This window comes from Meles meles, chromosome 6, assembly GCF_922984935.1.
Source record: "Meles meles chromosome 6, mMelMel3.1 paternal haplotype, whole genome shotgun sequence".
Lineage (NCBI taxonomy): Eukaryota > Metazoa > Chordata > Mammalia > Carnivora > Mustelidae > Meles > Meles meles.
In genome coordinates, this window is record NC_060071.1 from 117,560,115 (window position 1) to 117,578,301 (window position 18,187).

The following is an 18,187-nucleotide window of genomic DNA, read 5'->3' on the forward strand; positions in this document are numbered from 1 at the left end:
TATTGGTCATTTGGATGTCTTCTTTGTAGAAAGGTCTGTTCATGTCTTCTACCCATTTCTTGACTCAATTTTTTGTCTTTTGAGGGGTTGAGTTTGATAAGTTCTTTATAGATCTTGAATCTATATCCAAGATACATCATTTGCAAATATCTTCTCCCATTCCATAGGTTGCCTTTTAGTTTTGTTGACTGTTTCCTTTGCTATGCAAAAGCTTTTTATCCTGATGAAGTCCCAGTAGTTAATTTTTGCTTTTGTTTCCCTTGCCTTTGGAGACATGTCTAGCAAAAAGTTGTTGTGGCCGAGGTCAAAGGCCAGTATTCTCCTCTTAGAATTTGATGGATTCCTGTTTCACATTTAGGTCTTTTATCCACTCTGAGTCTACTTTTGTGTATGGTATAAAAAAATGGTTCAGTTTCATTCTTCTGCATGTTGCTGTCCAATTTTCCCAACACCATTTGCTGAAGAAACTGTCCTTTTTCCTTTGGATATTCTTTCCTGCTTTATCAAAGATTAGCTGACCATAGAGTTAAGGGTCCATTTCTGGGTTCTCTATTTTGTTCTATTGATCTATGGGTCTGTATTTGTGCCCATATCATTCTGTCTTAATGATTATAGCTTTTTTTTTTAATTTTAATGTTATGTTGTTTGAAATTCGGCATTTGGATGCCACTAGCTTTGGTTTTCTTTTTCAACATTCCTTTGACTATTCAGGGTCTTTTTTGGCTCCATACAAATTTTAGGATTATTCATTCCAGCTCTGTGAAAAATGTCCATGATATTTTGATAGGGATTGCATTGAATGTGTCGATTGCTCTGGGTAGCGTAGACATTTTTTTTTATTTTCATTGTTTTTATTTATTATTTCTTGAATATTAATACTATTAACTTTGTGATATTTGCTGTGTTTGGTCAATTTGCTGAACATTAAATATACATCCTATGGTCTTTGTAATTTTTTTTTTTTATAAACATATAATGTATTTTTATCCCCAGGGGTACAGGTCTGTGAATCACCAGGTTTACACACTTCACAGCACTCACGATAGCACATACCCTCCCCAATGTCCATAACCCCCTCCCCCTCTCCCAACCCCACCGCCCCCCAGCAACCCCCAGTTTGTTTTGTGAGATTAAGAGTCACTTATGGTTTGTCTCCCTCCCAATCCCATCTTGTTTCATTTATTCTTCTCCTATCCCCCTAACCCCCCATGTTGCATCTCCATGTCCTCATATCAGGGAGATCATATGATAGTTGTCTTTCTCCGATTGACTTATTTCACTAAACATGATACCCTCTAGTTCCATCCACATCATCACAAATGGCAAGATTTCATTTCTTTTGATGGCTGCATAGTATTCCATTGTGTATATATACCACATCTTCTTTATCCATTCATCTGTTGATGGACATGTAGGTTCTTTCCATAGTTTGGCTATTGTAGACATTGCTGCTATAAACATTCGGGTACACGTGCCCCTTCGGATCACTATGTTTGTATCTTTAGGGTAAATACCCAGTAATACAATTGCTGGGTCATAGGGTAGTTCTATTTTCAACATTTTGAGGAACCTCCATGCTGTTTTCCAGAGTGGTTACATAGACATTTTAACAATATTTTCTTTAAATCCATGAACATGGAATGTTTATCCATTTCTTTGTGTCTTCCTCAAATTTCTTTCATAAGTGTTCTGTAGTTTTTAGAGTACAAATCCTTTACTTCTTTGGTTAGGTTTATTCCTAGGTTTCTTATGGTTTTTGGTGCAAGTTTGCTTATGGTTTTCAGATCAATTCTTTAATTTCTCTTTCTTCTATCTCACTGTTAGTGCATAGAAATGCAACTGAGAGTTTTTCTCCTAAAGTCAGGAACATGACAGGGATGCCCACTCTCACCACTGTTGTTCAACATAGTACTAGAAGTCCTAGCCCCAGCAATCAGACAACAAAAAGAAGTAAAAGGCAGTCAGACTGGCAAAGAAGTCAAACTCTCACTCTTCGCAGATAACATGGCTGGATGGATAAACAAAATGTGGTGTGTGTGCACCTTTGGATATTTCTACTTGATGTTCCACCATTACCTAATCTCATTCACCATCTGTCCCTTCCTACCATAAAGAGTGGAATACTTCCTTCTCGACTTGCCTCTTCTATTGAAAGTATCACTGTTCCCTGAAACTAATTACCAGTGCCATCAGTGACTTTTTTTTCATTTTTAATTGTAAAATACACATAACATAAAATATATAATCTTAACCATTTTAAGTGTACAGTTCAATAGTATTAAGTACATTCATATTGTGCAACCAATCTCCAGAACTGTTTTCATCTTTTACAACTGAAATTCTGTATTCATTAAACAACAGTTCCCTATTGCCTCCTCCCTCCAGATCCTGGCAACTATCATTTTACTTTCTGTCTCTATGAATTTCATTACCCTAAGTACCTCATATAAGTGGACTCACACAGTATTTGCTTTTTTGTGTCTCTTATTTCACTCATCAAAATGTCTTCAAGGTTTTTCCATGTTATAGCATGTGTCAGAATTTCCTTCCTTTTTAAAGCTAAATAATATTTCATTTCATATTTATGTGTGTGTGTGTGTAGATATACAGACACACCACATTTTGTTTGTTCATTCAGCCATCATGGACATTTGGATTGCTTCTACCTTTTGGCTATTGTAAATAATGCTGCTATGAACAGGGAGGTACAAACATTTCTTTGAGACCCTGCTTTCAATTTTTAGAGTATACGTTATTTATTTAACATAAAGAGATTGGATCGTAATGACAGTTTATTTATAGGAAAAATAGAAAATACAAATAACATTTGTATTGATTCATTTACTTAGTATATATTGAATCCCTGCTATGTGCCAAGTACTATTTTAGTTGCCAAGAATACAGTAGTTAACAAAAAAACACAGTGTTCCCCATCTTCATGAAGCTTACATTCTAGTATAATGCAAAAAGGGAAAGAAACCACTGCTAGTATTTTGATACATAATCATTCAGACTTATTTCTATGCATATATAAATACATATTTGTAAAAATGGGACAGTGCTATAATACTATTATGTTCTTTTTTTACTTGAACAGCATATCACAAATCTCTTACAATGACAGTAAGACTATTATATGGGTGTCTCATAATTAATTTAGTCAATTCCCTATTATTAGGTAAGTAGTTTGTTTGCCATTTTTCACCACTGAAATAGACAATGCTGTGATGAACATCCATATTTATTTGCAACTACTAAAAAAATATACAAGAGATACACTCAAAAGTAATACAGGTGAGGAGCACCTTAGTGGCTCAGTCAGTTAAGCAGCTGGCTCTTGATTTTGGCTTAAACTATGGTAGTGAACCATGTCCAGCTCACAGTCAGTGAGGAGCCTGCTTTAAGATTCCCTCTCTACCTCTGCCCCTCCCCATCACTCACACACCTGCACCTGTGTATGCTCTGTCTTTCCAAACTAAATAAATAAATAAATCTAGCTTTAAAGACAATAATAATAATACAGGTGAATCAAAGTGGGATTCTAAAAAATATTTTAGTACTCCAGAGGAAGGAAAAAAATAAAGAAAAAAGAAATAACAAAAAAAGAATAAAAAGAAACCAAAATATAAAATGGCAGATGTAAGCCCTAACATATCAATAATTACATTAAATATAAGTGGTCTATTTTATTTGTAATACCCAAAACTGAAGACAGCAGTAAAAAGACATGAACTGTTGCTATATGCAGCAAACTGGATGTATCTCAATGGTATTATGCTGACTTGGGGAAAAAAAATCCTAAAAGGTTACACATTATATGATTCCTTTTATATAACATCCTGAAATGACAAAATTATGAAGATGGGAAATATATTAGTGCTTCCCATTTAGAGATGGAGAGGAGGGAGAATGTGACTGAGTATATGGGACAGCATGGGGGATAGATCTTTGAGGTAATGAAAGAGTTCTGTGTCTTGGGTGCCTGGGTGGCTCAGTGGGTTAAAGCCTCTGCCTTCGGCTCAGGTCATGATCCCAGGGTCCTGGGATCCAGCCCCGCATCTCGCTCTCTGCTCCACAGGGAGCCTGCTTCCTCCTCTCTCTCTGCCTGCCTCTCTGCCTGGTTGTGATTTCTCTCTGTCAAATAAATAAAATAAAATAAAATGTTTAAAAAAAAAAGAGAGAAAGAGTTGTGTCTTGATGTAAGGTGGCAGGTTAACACAAATCTACATATGTGGTAAGGTGGCAAAGAAGTATACATATACTTTATACGAATGTCATTTTCCTGATTTTAATATTATTCTATAGTTACATAAAATGTAACTATAGGGGAATGTAGCATTAGGGAAACTGGGTGAAGAGTACAGGGGACCTCTCTGTACTATTTGTATAATTTTCTGTGAATATATAATTACAGTTCTGAATGAGCTGATATTAAAACAATTTTTCTTTACAGATTTATTTATTGGTGCACCTGGGTGGCTCAGTTAAGTGTCTGACTCTTGCTTTTGGCTCAGGTTGTGATCTCAGAGTAGTGAGATTGAACCCCACATTTGCCCCTGTGCCAGTGGGGAGTCTGCTTGGGTTCTCTCTCTCAGTCTCCTCACCCTGCTCCCCCTTCTCCCCTTCCCTGCACATGCTTGCTCGCTCTCTCTCTCTCTCTTTCTCAAATAAATAAATAAATCTTAAAAAAAAAAAAGGAATTCACTTTGTAGAGGAGGAAAAATACATTTTTCCTCCTCCCTTTTAATGTCTCAAGTTCTACATTTTGTTACCCCTATAACAAAAGACAAGATTAGCAAGAGAAAAGGCATACACGTTTATTTAATATAAGTTTTATGTGACATAAGAGCCTTCATAAGAAAGTGAAGACCTGAAGAAATGTTAAACATGAGCCTTTTTATATTGGGTTTGAGGAGAAGTGGAAAGTTGTGGGAAAAGATAAGAGGACAAAGGGTATGAGAAAAGTATAGTAAACTGAGGGAAACAGTAAGACTTGTTCATTCAGATTCCTCTGAGTCCCTTCATCTTCAGAGGTAAGAATGAAGAAAGGAGCATTCTTCCAGGCAAACCCTCTCACATGATTTTACGACCTATTTAAGGGGAAGGCCAGAAAGTCCTTCCTACACAGGCTATTTCTCAAATTCCTTCAGCTTTAAACTCCAATATAACAGTTGCCATATTTGGGGGTAGCATGTCTTGGACCTCATCAGCCTCTTTTTACAGACACATTCCATATCCTCATTCTCAGATTTAGATGAACAGAAGTTTTGCTATCTTGTAACAAAACCAGGAAAGGAAATTTAGAAGATTAAAATTAAACTAGTGTATTATTCTAGTATAATTCTAATGTAATTTTTTTCATGCTTTCTTACATGTCAGGACAGTTTTTAAAGGAAGATTATAAAATCGGTCTAATTTGTACAAAAAGTCATCATAATAAAATGTGGACTTTTTTCAAATGCAATTTGTAAACCTCTGTAGTTATAAACCAAATTCTCAAATTATGTTTGAAAGGTCTGAATGTTCTTTTTCTTTCTTATAACCCAGAAACCAAGGCAATTTAACTCTGAATTTAAAATTTTTTTCCAGAGTTTAATCAAAAGCTCTTTAGAGTAAAAACATGCTCCATTAGAGCTTATAATTTCTCTCCTCTCTTTGTGTTAGATCTGTTTATCTGGACTGAGTATTTTTTTTTTTTTAAAGATTTTATTCATTTATTTGGCAGAGAGAGATCACAAGTAGGCAGAGAGGCAGGCAGAGAGAGAGAGAGAGAGAGAAAGAGAAGCAGGCTCCCTGCTGAGCAGAGAGCCCAATGTGGGACTCGATCCCAGGACCCTGAGATCATGACCTGAGCCGAAGGCAGCGGCTTAACCCACTGAGCCACCCAGGCGCCCCGAGTATTTTTTTTTTTAACCTGAGTATTTCTAAGATGTGTCCATAATGACTAGAACTGGGTTTTGATCAGTTTAGTGAATTGGGTTTTCTAGACAAGGGAGAAATAAAAGTAGGAATTTATAAGGGAGTTGCTTGCAGGGGATATGGAAAGAGTTATCAACCACTATAAAAGTCTAATTTTCTTCCCTTTGCAAATAGGGAAAAGGTCTTAGATGCAGACAAACCCATTTCTTAACGCAAAAAAAGGGAAAGTTAGCCATTATAACCAATCTTAGGACTTTGGTAATTCAATCAAGACCATAGGATTAAATCTCTGAAGAACAGAAACAAAGAAGGATGTTTCTTTCCTTTTTTTTTTAATAGTTTTTTTTGAATTAACGTATAATGTATTATTTGTTTCAGGGGGACAGGTCTGTGATTCTTCAGTCTTACACAATTCACAGCACTCACCATAGCACATACCCTCCCCAATATCCATCACTCAGCCAACCCATCCCTCCCACCTCCCTCCACTCCAGCAATCCTCAGTTTGTTGCCTGAGATTAAAAGTCTCTTATGGTTTGTCTCCCTCCCTGGTTTCATCTTGTTTCATTTTTTCTTCCCTTCCCCTATGTTCCTCTGTCTTATTTCTCAAATTCCTTGTATCAGTGAGAACATGTGGTAATTGTCTTTCTCTGATTGACTTATTTTGCTTAGCATAATACCCTCTAGTTCCATCCACTTTGTTGCAAATGGCAAGATTTCCATTTTTGATGGCTGCGTAATTTCCCATTGTATGTATATACCACATCTTCTTTATCCATTCTTCTGTTGATGGACATCTAGGCTCTTTCCATAGTTTGGCTATTGTGGACATTGCTGCTATAAACATTGGGGTACACGTGCCCCTTTGAATCTAAACTAAGTGATTTCTCTTTTAGAAAGGAGATAGAAAACCTCCTCAGGAGGGTTGAACAAAGAAAAAAAAAATTTTTTTAAGATTTTATTTATTTATTTGGCAGAGATCACAAGTAGGCAGAGAGGCAAGCAGAGAGAGAGGGAGAAACAGGCTCCCTGCTGAGCAGAGAGCCCGATGCGGGGCTCGATCTCAGAACCCTGAGATCATGACCAGAGCCAAAGGCAGAGGCTTAACCCACTGAGTCACCCAGGCACACCAAACAAAAAAATTTTTAATTTTTGGGGGCACCTAGGTGGCTCAGTGGGTTAAAGCCTCTGCCTTCGGCTTGGGTCATGATCCCAAGGTCCTGGGATCGAGCCCCGCATCGGGCTCTCTGCTCAGCAGGGAGCCTGCTTCCCTTCCTCTCTCTCTCTCTGCCTGCCTCTCTGCCTACTTGTGATCTCTATCATATAAGTAAATAAAATCTTCAAAAAAATTTTTTTTCGTTTTTTACATTTTTATTTAAACTTCATTTTGAAGCTTGGCATAACAATAAAAATGCTAATTGGCATTGAATATTCATTATTGTATTCCCCTTTGTTCTCAACGTGCTTTTAGGTGAATAAATATGGTCATGTCATATGTACTCCAAAATGACCACTGGAATTCCAAATTGTTCTTGATGAATTTGTGCCATTTATTTATTTATGTATTTATATATTTTTAAGTAGGCTCCACACCCAATATAGAGCCCAGTGTGGGGTTCAAACTCACGACTGTAAGATTAAGATCTGATCCAGCCACCCAGGCACCCCGAATTTATATTTTTTAGAAAGATAAATGCAAGAAAAATAAAACAAGCCAGAGTTATTCCAGGAGATAGCACAAGTTTATTAGTAGATGAACCCATGAATTCATTAGCTGAGGTCAGTCAAAAGGGAAAATATTGCTTACATATTATGTCTTAAGTCCTTAGCACTAGTTGAATCCCTAACAGCTGACCCTAAAAATCAGTGGTAGGGGTAGAGAACATATCACTTCCAAAGCCAGTTTCTCAAACATACAAAGAAGTTTTTACAGACACACAGTAATGTAGCCAAATAAATTACATCTTTTTTTGCTGACAAATAAGATTAGTATTAAATCAATGCCTTAGCACCTACACAAGGAAAACAAAAATTTTTACAAATTGGATCCGAACCTTATTTGTACAACAAAGAAAAGTAGTATCAGCTAGCTTTAGAAGCTCAACAAAAAAGGATTAGGCCTTAAGCAAATGCTAGATTCACCATCATAGACGAAAAATCTCCAGAGCAAAGAGACTTAAGAGACCTCCCGGAAGTGTAATATAACCAATACGGGAATACTTGTAGAAAGTGGTCTTGCCTAAGTCTTGGTAGGATCTACATGACTATGAAAGTCTTAATACTAGTGAGTTCCTGCTAGAGAGTTGGATAGGATAGTCATGCATCAGATAAACAATGCCCTAGATCCCTATTTCTCAAAATTGTTCCATAGAACACTGATTCTTCAAGCTAAGGGGTGATTTTTTTTAAAAAGTGGGTTCTATGTTCAAATTATTTTGGAAAATGTTGATTTTATTAAACAAGTTTATTTGCTGGGGAAAAAAGGGAGGGAGAAAGGAAGGAAGGAGAAAGAAAGGAAGGAAGAAGGAAGGAAGGAAGGGACGGTTCTTAATACAATGACCACCAGGGAAACCTGTTGATCATAGAAAGTGGTATATATCAACATTTCTGAGCAAGGGAGATTATCACTGTAGCACAGTCCTAGTAGTGTCCCAGAAGGAGGAAATTACAAAAGGACAATTACAGGATTTTGAGAACTGAGTTTGGTCATGAGACCGAGGGGGAGTGGGGGGGTGTTAAGGTAGGTAGTAGGTAAGGTCTAGGTAGAGATTGATCAGATTTGTAAAATAGGTAAGTTGCTTAGACAGTCTTATCTTTGGAGCACATGAGTCCATGTGGAGTTATAATGGTCTCAGTTTGTACATGGTCTTGGAGCATGTAAATCTAAACAAGTTTGTGTTAAAACAGTTTGACTTAACATGGTTGTTTGAGTTACATGTCATGGTTTGGTACAGTTTATCTCATGCAAATAATGGTACACTTTTGCAAATAGATGTTTCTGTTTTATTTCTCAGAAAGACTTTGTAGTGTAGGCATGATAGCCAATTATAAGGATTTGCAAACATTCAGACATATTGAATAGGGGGCTTGGTAAGAGTGTGACTAAAAACATAGGTTCTAGGAGGAGATATATTAAGATGTTCTTACGGATTGTAATCTTTGGGAAGATAGTGGACTACAAAGGGAAATAAAAAGAATCAAAGGTTTAATGTGTGAAAGCTGGAAAGACAGTGGTACGTACCATTGATAAGAACAAAAATAAGAAATTGAAATTTAATATATTGTAGACAAGAAAGTAATAAGGTATGGAGATAATGGGTTATGTGTATTGGGTTTGGGTTTGTTTTTGTTTTTTTTTTACTTTGTATTTTTCTTTCTTTTGTATTTTAACTGTGACAAGTTCCAGGCATCATTCCAAAGATGACCAGAAGTATAGGATACCAGAAAACAAGATTAAGTTTTAAAAGGAAATACTATGAATTTATTCTATATTTGGATTTATACTTCCATTCAGTTGTTTGTTTTCTTCGAAAATGCTTAAAAGACACTGTAAATCCCGCACCCTCATTTAACCAGGTATTATATCATTGTGTCAATTTTATAGTTAAGTAACTAGTACTCTAATAATCTTTAATAGTCCTGTTATTTCTGGAACAGTTTGCAGCAAAAACAGAAAGGAATGTGAATGGCAAAGAAAATACTCTAATAACAAGGACTTTTATTTTGTTGGTGGTCAGTACCCTTCTGTGAAAAAAAAAATTATATAACCGCACAGTTTTCTTTCTGAAGCAACTTGTCTAATTAATGGAGTTAAAGAGCTGTAAGCCTTCACCTTTATAAAATTATAATGACTTCAATAACTGTGTGTTAATTAAGATCAGAAAATTAATCTGTATTAGCACTGCAGTAGCAATTTTCTAAGCTCTGTCAGTGACTAAGGATGAAAGTGGGTTGCAATGTCACATGGCATCTGATTAAGTTAAATTAATGCAGTATTTGAAGGGAAGACTCCCAGGTGACACTGAATAAGATGATTAGAGTTTTTCCTCTAGCTATTTTAAGGGGACAGCTGGTTGCAAAGCTACTACTTTTCCAGCGTAAAGCCAAAGGTCCCGCCACATGGTATCACCACTGAGTCAGAAGGAAGATTGAAGGGGCTAGAGGTTATTGTTTGGGAAAACTGAGATATGAAGCCCTGAGAATTGGTCATATTAACAGCCTAAGTATCTGTGCATGCTTGTCTTCAACCTCCTAAGATAACAGTACAGATTTCCTCACTTCCAAGATGTACTTTTTTTCATTTTATATTTCTGAAATCAAAGTCCATCTTGAAATTGATGTATAAATTAAAGTTGTATGTTGGTGTGTCTGCATGTGTTAAGGATCCCTGCTCATAAGTATTTTATAACCTAATCTAAATCTATATTCACACTATAGGCTAATTCTTTCTGTACTAGCATCTAGGAATATATGAGAACGATTGGGGTAAAATGTGCTATTTAGAAGAGAATCATATTTATTATATATTTACCCATATTACTTGAGTGTTCATTACCTCAATCAACCCTAACAACTATTATTCAAGGTAGTTACTAGTATTATATATTATAATCGAGAACATTAGGCATAATGTGTTTGGGTAACTTGAATTTCAATCTTGTCTGAATCCCATGCTCTTCCTACTGTACCACACTGCCTCATCGAAACAATCTAACGTAGAGTAAGCTTCTAATAATTTTTTTTTCATAGACATATAATGCTGGATATTAAATCTCTAAAGAATGATTCAATTCAGAGTCATGGAATAATTGTGCATATGTCTAGTTAAGTATTACTTGTTTAAATTTGCTAATAAAGAAACAAGACACCTATCTCCCTTTCCTTCAAATAAGCTTAAATTCTTTGGTACTGTTGATCTCACTTCAGAAAAGAGATCCAAAAGCTTGAAACAAAATATTAACAATCATTCTCTTCATACTTGAGAATATCATGTCACACAGTCTCTGCCTCAGATGTTATTATCAGTGAAAGACAAACTGGAAAATAATATTGGGAGGGAAAAAGGAAGTTGTTTTATTTGGTTTACCCTGGCGAGCAACCACTGAGAAGGCCAGTCTCTACAGAGCACTATTGTCAAGCTGTAGCCAAAGCAGGTGTGATATTTGACCTGATGTTTAGTCACCATTTAAATTTCTGCATGCTTTTTAATTCTGGAAGAATGTTTTTTTCAATCTCCTATACTCTCAATATTTATTCAGAGATCCCTTGGGCATGTATCTTCTATGTGCCAGATACTATAGTAGGTGTTATTAGATAAGGTAAACTCTATTTCTTTTCCTTTAACCATAGACAACATTATCCTAAGAGAATAATTTGTGGTGATTTTTTTGGCTTTATAGCTGCTAAATCCCGAAGATGACCTCTTACCAGGAAAGATTCGAGACAGCAACCGTTCAACTCTCTTAGCAACAATTCAGGAACATGGTTACCCCACAATCAACTTGGGAATTGTGGGAGACAAGTAAGTATTGCGTTTTATTTGGAAGTTATTGTTGTACATATTTGAAGTTTGGGAGTACTAACTAGGTGGGATTGTTGCTAAAGAGACAGAAATTTAATACCATAATTTTCACTAATCTCATTCTTCAAAAGCCAAAGAATTATGACCATGTTTATGTCCTTTTGAGACAGACATCCTCCTGGAATGTCTATTACATAGGATATTTTTACTCTCCTATGGGTATGGTAAGTTTCCAAGGATCTTTTTTGATAGCATTGGCTTTATTTTGATGGAATTAATAGTAATGATATTACTCCTATTCACATTCACTGGTTTCAAGAAAGGCAGGAAAGACATGAGTAAGAAGATGAAGAATGTTAAAATTCACGCTAACTGCTCCTCTGAAGTTTAAGTACAATTGTTTTCTAGGACATTTATATTGATTTTTTTGTATCTTATGTAACCCAGGTTTCTCTAGCCTTCACCCACTTATAAGTACAAACGGAGGCACATTGACTAGAATTGCCCATCTCTAAGAGCATATTGCCCATATTCTAAATTAACTCAGCCCTCTGCTAAATTCCTCAAGGATTTCTATGAACTTCCAACAGATTTTCACATGTGATCAAGAGCAAGTCTGCTCTTTCTGAGCATCCCACTACCATGTAACACTGCTACTCAGCTCTCTCTTACCAGGATTTCCAGTTCACAAGAGAGAGGCCTGCTTTTACTAATACTCAGACATCAGCCTGGTGGAGACAGAGCTGGGAGACAAATCTGAGTAACAGACAGCATGATGTATCTGTCCCCCATAATTGCCCCTTTCCTTTTTTTTTTTTTTTTTTTCTTAATTTATTGCCCCTTTCCTTTATCACCACCTTGTAACTGAGTAAAGCTCATTATGTCTGGATCCTTCTTCCTTAGGCCAAGGTAGGAATTTCCCAGCAAATGTGCTTTTGAAGAGGCTCTGCCTTATCAATTTACAAGGTTTCCTCTACACCTGTATCCCAGTTTAAGCTCAACCTGGGCACAACATAATTCAAACCTTGGACACAGCATCCTACCAATAACATGAAAGGGAGTAGCTTTTATGTCCTTTCACTTTTTAAAATTCCCTTCTTTCTTCCTTGTTTTTTTCTTTCTCTGAGGGTATTGGAATAGAAGCTGTTGGACTTTCAAATGTCATTGTTTTTTAAAATCTTCACCATTTGTATTTACCTGGATGCTTAGTTCTAGAGAAGCCCATAGTTAAGTAGCCAGCCAACTTAGGACCCACGCTGGTGAAGACAGTGTCACAGGCTACTTAGTATCACCCTGACCGAGACTCCCTAGCCCTTGGAAGGCAGTAAAAAGAACCCACTGGAAAAAAAGATGGGAGATAATTATTTGAATTTGGGTCTAACCAATAACCTGTACTTTCATATAAACCTAAAAGTTATCCTGATGTAGATACACCTTTAAAGAGGAAAAAATTAACTTCCCAAAGAAGATAAGAGGAACCCAAGAGTTCCAAAAGCACAGAGCAGGTCCTGAAACTCTAGAGAACAATTTACCAGATCGTGTAGGATTTTTTTCCCACCCACAACGGGCTCTGGCCCTGCCTTCAAGTGCATTAATGAGCTCTAAGGAATATTATAAGGTAAAAGGAGCTTGTTGTTTGTCTTTGTTTGTTTTTCTTTTTTACTTTAAGCTGTTCTGGACTATAATTCCACTCTTCCTATAAGTCCACACCTTCTATTTTTGTACTTTTGTATTAAAAAATCCTTACTTGATATACTATATATGCTGCCAGTACACCATTTAAAGCCTCTTATGTTGATATGCTAATATTTGTCTGTTGATTTTTGGTAGACATTTACTAATAATTAATATTGATATTACATATAACTCCAGAATGTACCTTGAAAACAGCATATAAAGAACAATAAAACGATAAGCAAGATATAGGCAATTCTGAGAATATGCAAATCTCTAGTGTATATCCTTTTCTCAGATGGAAATATCTTCCATAAAACTGAGAACAATTTTTAACAACAATGCAAATCTAGACTTTCACAGTGTTACAGTGCTATGTGGAAGAGGCCCAGAGTAAAGGGTTAGAATGCAGAGATGGAATGTGGGTGGAAAGAATTTATAACTGTTCTAATGGAAATCTATGCTGGGAGTTTAGCAAAGGAAATAAGGTACATTTAATCTGCAGCCTGTTGATACTCTGTGAAGGTTGCCTCCCTCTTCATTCTTCTCATTCCTATGCAGTCTTTTGCTAATGAAAGTAAATGTTATACAGAAGCCTCTCTGTGAAGCTCTCCAGGGAAAGAGGGTCATGGGAGAAACTACACCTTGTGTAAAGCAGAGAGAGAAATAGTTCAAGAATGTCAGTAACCAGAACCCCTGCTCAGCTATGACAGATAAGAATAGGGAGTAAAAGCCCTATTCTTGTATTTAAAAACAGATTGGTGTCTGGTTTTTAAATTCTATGATTCTACTTCTCAGCTCTTATCATCAACCATAATTTTGAAGATAAATGTTAAAATTGAAGATAAAATTTAAGACTCTGGAACTTATTTGGATAAAATTGGGCTAAATTTTGCCTTTGCTTATGTACATTTTATTTAAAAAGAGAGTATAGTGAAGATTATCAGAAGGGTGCTTCAAATACTTGAGAGTTAACAACAGTATTCTAAAAGCATTCACTTACAGATATTTTGTGTATATTAAAATACATTCTGTAAGACATAGTTTCTCACAGCATGTGGGACACAATACTCTTGCGGTTCCTAGTAGTTTTTTTAAAAAGACAAATTTTGAAACCCAGAGATGTTAAGTGAACTTGCCCGGCATTATACAAGGTAGTGGCAGAGGTGAACATGGAAGCTAAGTCTTGAAATTAACAATCTACAATTCTTTGCTATCATTATGAAGACAAGATAATAACTATAAATATGTCAGAAGAGAATCATCACTATGTGCTAGAATGGTCAGAGTTTTATAAAGGTGCAATGTTAGTTAAAACATGAAGGATGAATAGAATTTGTCTAGTTAGAAAAAGAGAGTGTGTTGATCAAGTAGGAAACATGAAATGAACAAAAAATAGAGGAATAGAAAATAAAGTAGAGAAGTAGAAATAAACAGCTACTCAGGTCAGGCCAGACTGATTACAACAGGAGGTTCAGGTAGAAGAGTAAGGGAGGTGAATTCGGTAGAAATTTTTTATTTTATTTATTTGCCAGAGAGAGAGCACAAACAGGGGAGTGGCAGGCAGAGGGAGAAGCAGGCTCCCCGCTGAGCAAGGAGCCAGATGTGGGACTCAATCCTGGGACCCCCGGATGGTGACCTGAGCTGAAGGCAGATGCTTAACTGACTAAACCACCCAGGCATCCCAGTTAGGTAGAAATTTAAGGCCAAATTTTGAAAGGCTTTGCAATCCAAGCAGAACTACCCAACTCACTTAAATTTTAAACTTTTAAAGATAGAATTGACATAATAACCATTATTTTAGAAAGATAATTTGAACAAGGTGTATCATGTGGGCTAAAGTTGGAAATGGCCTAGAAATAAGAATAATACAATTTGTTTATTAATTATTCAGTCAGGAAGTGTGTGTTGTGTACCTATGAGAATCAACTGAAGATCTTGTTTAAAATGCTGGTTCTGATTTAGCAAATGTGGGGTGGGCCAAGATGATTGCATTTCTAACAAACTCCTAAGGATACCAAGCAGCTGGTTCGTGGATCAAAGGAAATAACAAGGATTTTGTTAATTTAATCATGCATCTACTATGGATTTTAAGACAAAGGCTATTGAAGATACAAAACTGAAACATAGATCTTGCTTTTGAAATTACATGTACTAGAAATGTACTAGAAACTATAGACTAGTAATAAGAATGTTTTGGAAAGTTCCAGTGCTTAAACGCACATTTAGAAGTAGAATTTTCTTTAAAAAAAAAAAAAAAGATTAAATCAAAAGACATTGTAAGCGCTATTACAGAAGAGTGTCAATGTTGATTTCTCTTCATCTGGATTATAAAGCCTCATCAAAATGATATGTGATTATAAACACAAATAAAATACCTACAAAACCTAGCTATTAGGTCTCTCTACCACAATTTCACATCCCTCTCTAGCAATACACCATTTCCATTTCTTCATGTTCCATTTGTGATCTATCTTTTCTTGGTTTTTGTAGCTCCTCTTCCTATGCTCATTCCCTAAATTTAGGGGTTACCATGGCTCAGTCTTGGCTTTCTGTCCTCCTAATTCCTTATGCTAATGACTCCCAGATCTTATCTCTGTCTTGAGCTCCATGCCTAGACCCACCTGCTTACTAGGTGCATTTTCTTTCTTTCCTCTATTCTGCTATATTTCTAAGGTGCATATTCTATACCTGTGGCAGAACTGGGGTTTTATCATATATGGATAAGCAAACTCTAATAATTCAACAAACTTTTACAAATAGTTATGCTCTGTCAGGCATTATACCAGTCTTTGGTACTACAGAGATAATAAATAAGACAGTTATTAGTAAGAACTACAAAGAAGTTTTCAATTCTGATCCACTCCTCTCTTTCCTCCCAATCACCAATCTCCGGTCTCCTTACTGCAAACATGTCAGTCTTTATTGAATACCCATTATATCGATAGATGGATAGATAGACAGACAGATACATATATACATACACACATTAAAGAATGCAGTATAGTGCTGCATATATATTTATATGTGTTACACATGTATCTTATTTAAGCATCTTGATAAAACAGAGCCAGATAACTAATTTTAAACCCCATTTTGGAAATAATGATACTTTGAAAATCAACCTATTCAGGGTAATGCAGCTAGTAAAAGGCAGAGTAAGGAGTTCAACGCAGGCCCATTTTTTTTTTAATTTTATATAATTTTTTTTCAGTGTTCCAAAAGTTATGCACCACACCCAGTGCTCCGTACAATACGTGCTCTCCTTAATACCCACCACCAGGCTTACCCAGCCCCCACTTCCCTCCCCTCCAAAACCCTCAGTTTGTTTGTCAGAGTCCACAGTCTCTCATGGTTTGTCTCCCCCTCCGATTTCCCCCATCTCACTCCTCTCCATCTCCAAGTGTCTCCATGTTATTCCTTATGCTCCACAAGTAAATGAAACCATATGATAATTGACTCTCTCTGCTTGATTTATTTCACTCAGCATAATCTCCTCCAGTCCCATCCATGTTGATACAGAAGTTGGGTATTCATCCTTTCTGATGGAGGCATAATACTTCATTGTATATATGGACCAGATATTCTTAATCCATTCATCCATTGAAGGGTATCTTGGTTCTCCACAGTTTGGTGATTGTGGCCATTGCTGCTATGTACCTTGCAACCCAGGCCCATCTTAATTCCAGGATCCTTTCTTCTCTTGCACTACCATCCTACCCTTTTAACTGGAGTTAACATCCACATTTCATTAATATTAAGGTTAATAAACTAAATAGGCTATCTCCATTTATAATGAATAAAACCCCTTAGTAAACAGTAGCTATGAACATTTCAAATGCCAGAGAGGAAAATTTAATTTAAATTGTGAATTACATATTGACAAATGAATTATAAGGACTTGAGTTGCAGAGTCCAAATCTTTAAATGATATAGAAATGGGGGAAATGGTAGGAGGATTTATTATGGTCTTCCTGTTATAATCTCTTCCTTTACCTTTCTTCCCAGAGTTGCTGGGGCTGCTTTTGCAGCATTTACTACTTTTGGATAATTTGTTATACCAAGTTCATAGATCTTCTAGGAGGGTGGGGGAGGTGAAGGAGAGAGAAAAGAAGGGAAGAGAACATGCACACAATGTGAATATATGACAGTTTGGTAGTCAGGCCTACATTACTCCATTTGCAAATGACCTAGATTCACAAATGGCCACCCCTGTTCTTACCTTTTCTCTACTCAATATATAAAACTCCTTTGTCACCACTTTAAAAGAAAAGAAGGGAGAAGAAACATCTTGAGAAGTGAAATGGGGGAAGGCAGGAAAAACAAGAACACTTAAGTGGTACCATTAATCTCCTTATTCCCTGACCTTGCAGATACAGCCTATTTCGGACACATGTTTTATTAAGCCAAAATAACCCATATACTGGCTAAATATATTCTGTTCACTTTGCTATATTTTCTGATGATCTAATATTTAAAGATCCAATTGTGTTAAAGAGCATTCTACCTGAGAAAGGGTTGTTTGCATATTAATGTGAATGAGTTTAAACCCGACATCCAACATCTGGATAAATCCTCTGTCCTGAATGAACAGAAGCAAATCACTTAGAACTTGGAGTTCTTTAGGGGCACCTACTTGGGTGGCTCAGTCAGTCAAGTGTCTGCTTTTGGCTCAGGTCCTTTCAGGGTCTTGGAATAGAGCCCCACATTGGGCTCCCTGCTCAGCAGGGAGTCTGCTTCTCCCTCTTCCTCTGTGCTCACTCTCTCTCTCTCTCTCTCGGAAATAAAAATCTTTAAAAAAAAAAAAAAGAAGAAGAAGAAGAACAACTTGAATTTCTTTGGCAGAGGGCAAACTCTAACTAAGCAAGACCACATTAGAACTTTAATATAGCAAGATACTGAGGGTCTAGCAAGAAGTACATTTGGCAGAGGAAAAGACTAAAGAAAGGTAGGTGGGAAGATGTCATAAGCAAATACTTTACATTTCAGCATTTTTTCTTCAGTCTTCCATTTTGCTTCCATAATTCAGACTAAAGAGTAATTCAGCAATACACTAGTATCATTATGAGCTAA

At 36.3% G+C, this 18,187-nt stretch overlaps 1 protein-coding gene across 12 annotated transcripts in view; it reads left to right on the forward strand.

Moving 5' to 3' along the window:
* GPHN (gephyrin) overlaps nt 1-18,187 on the forward strand; it is a 650,480-nt gene that overhangs the window by 585,775 nt on the left and 46,518 nt on the right. For all 12 annotated transcript variants that reach the window (XM_046008589.1, XM_046008590.1, XM_046008593.1 and 9 more), the window contains one exon: nt 11,319-11,440. In XM_046008589.1, the coding sequence (XP_045864545.1) occupies nt 11,319-11,440 (122 nt within the window). The remainder of the gene's footprint in view (nt 1-11,318; nt 11,441-18,187) is intronic.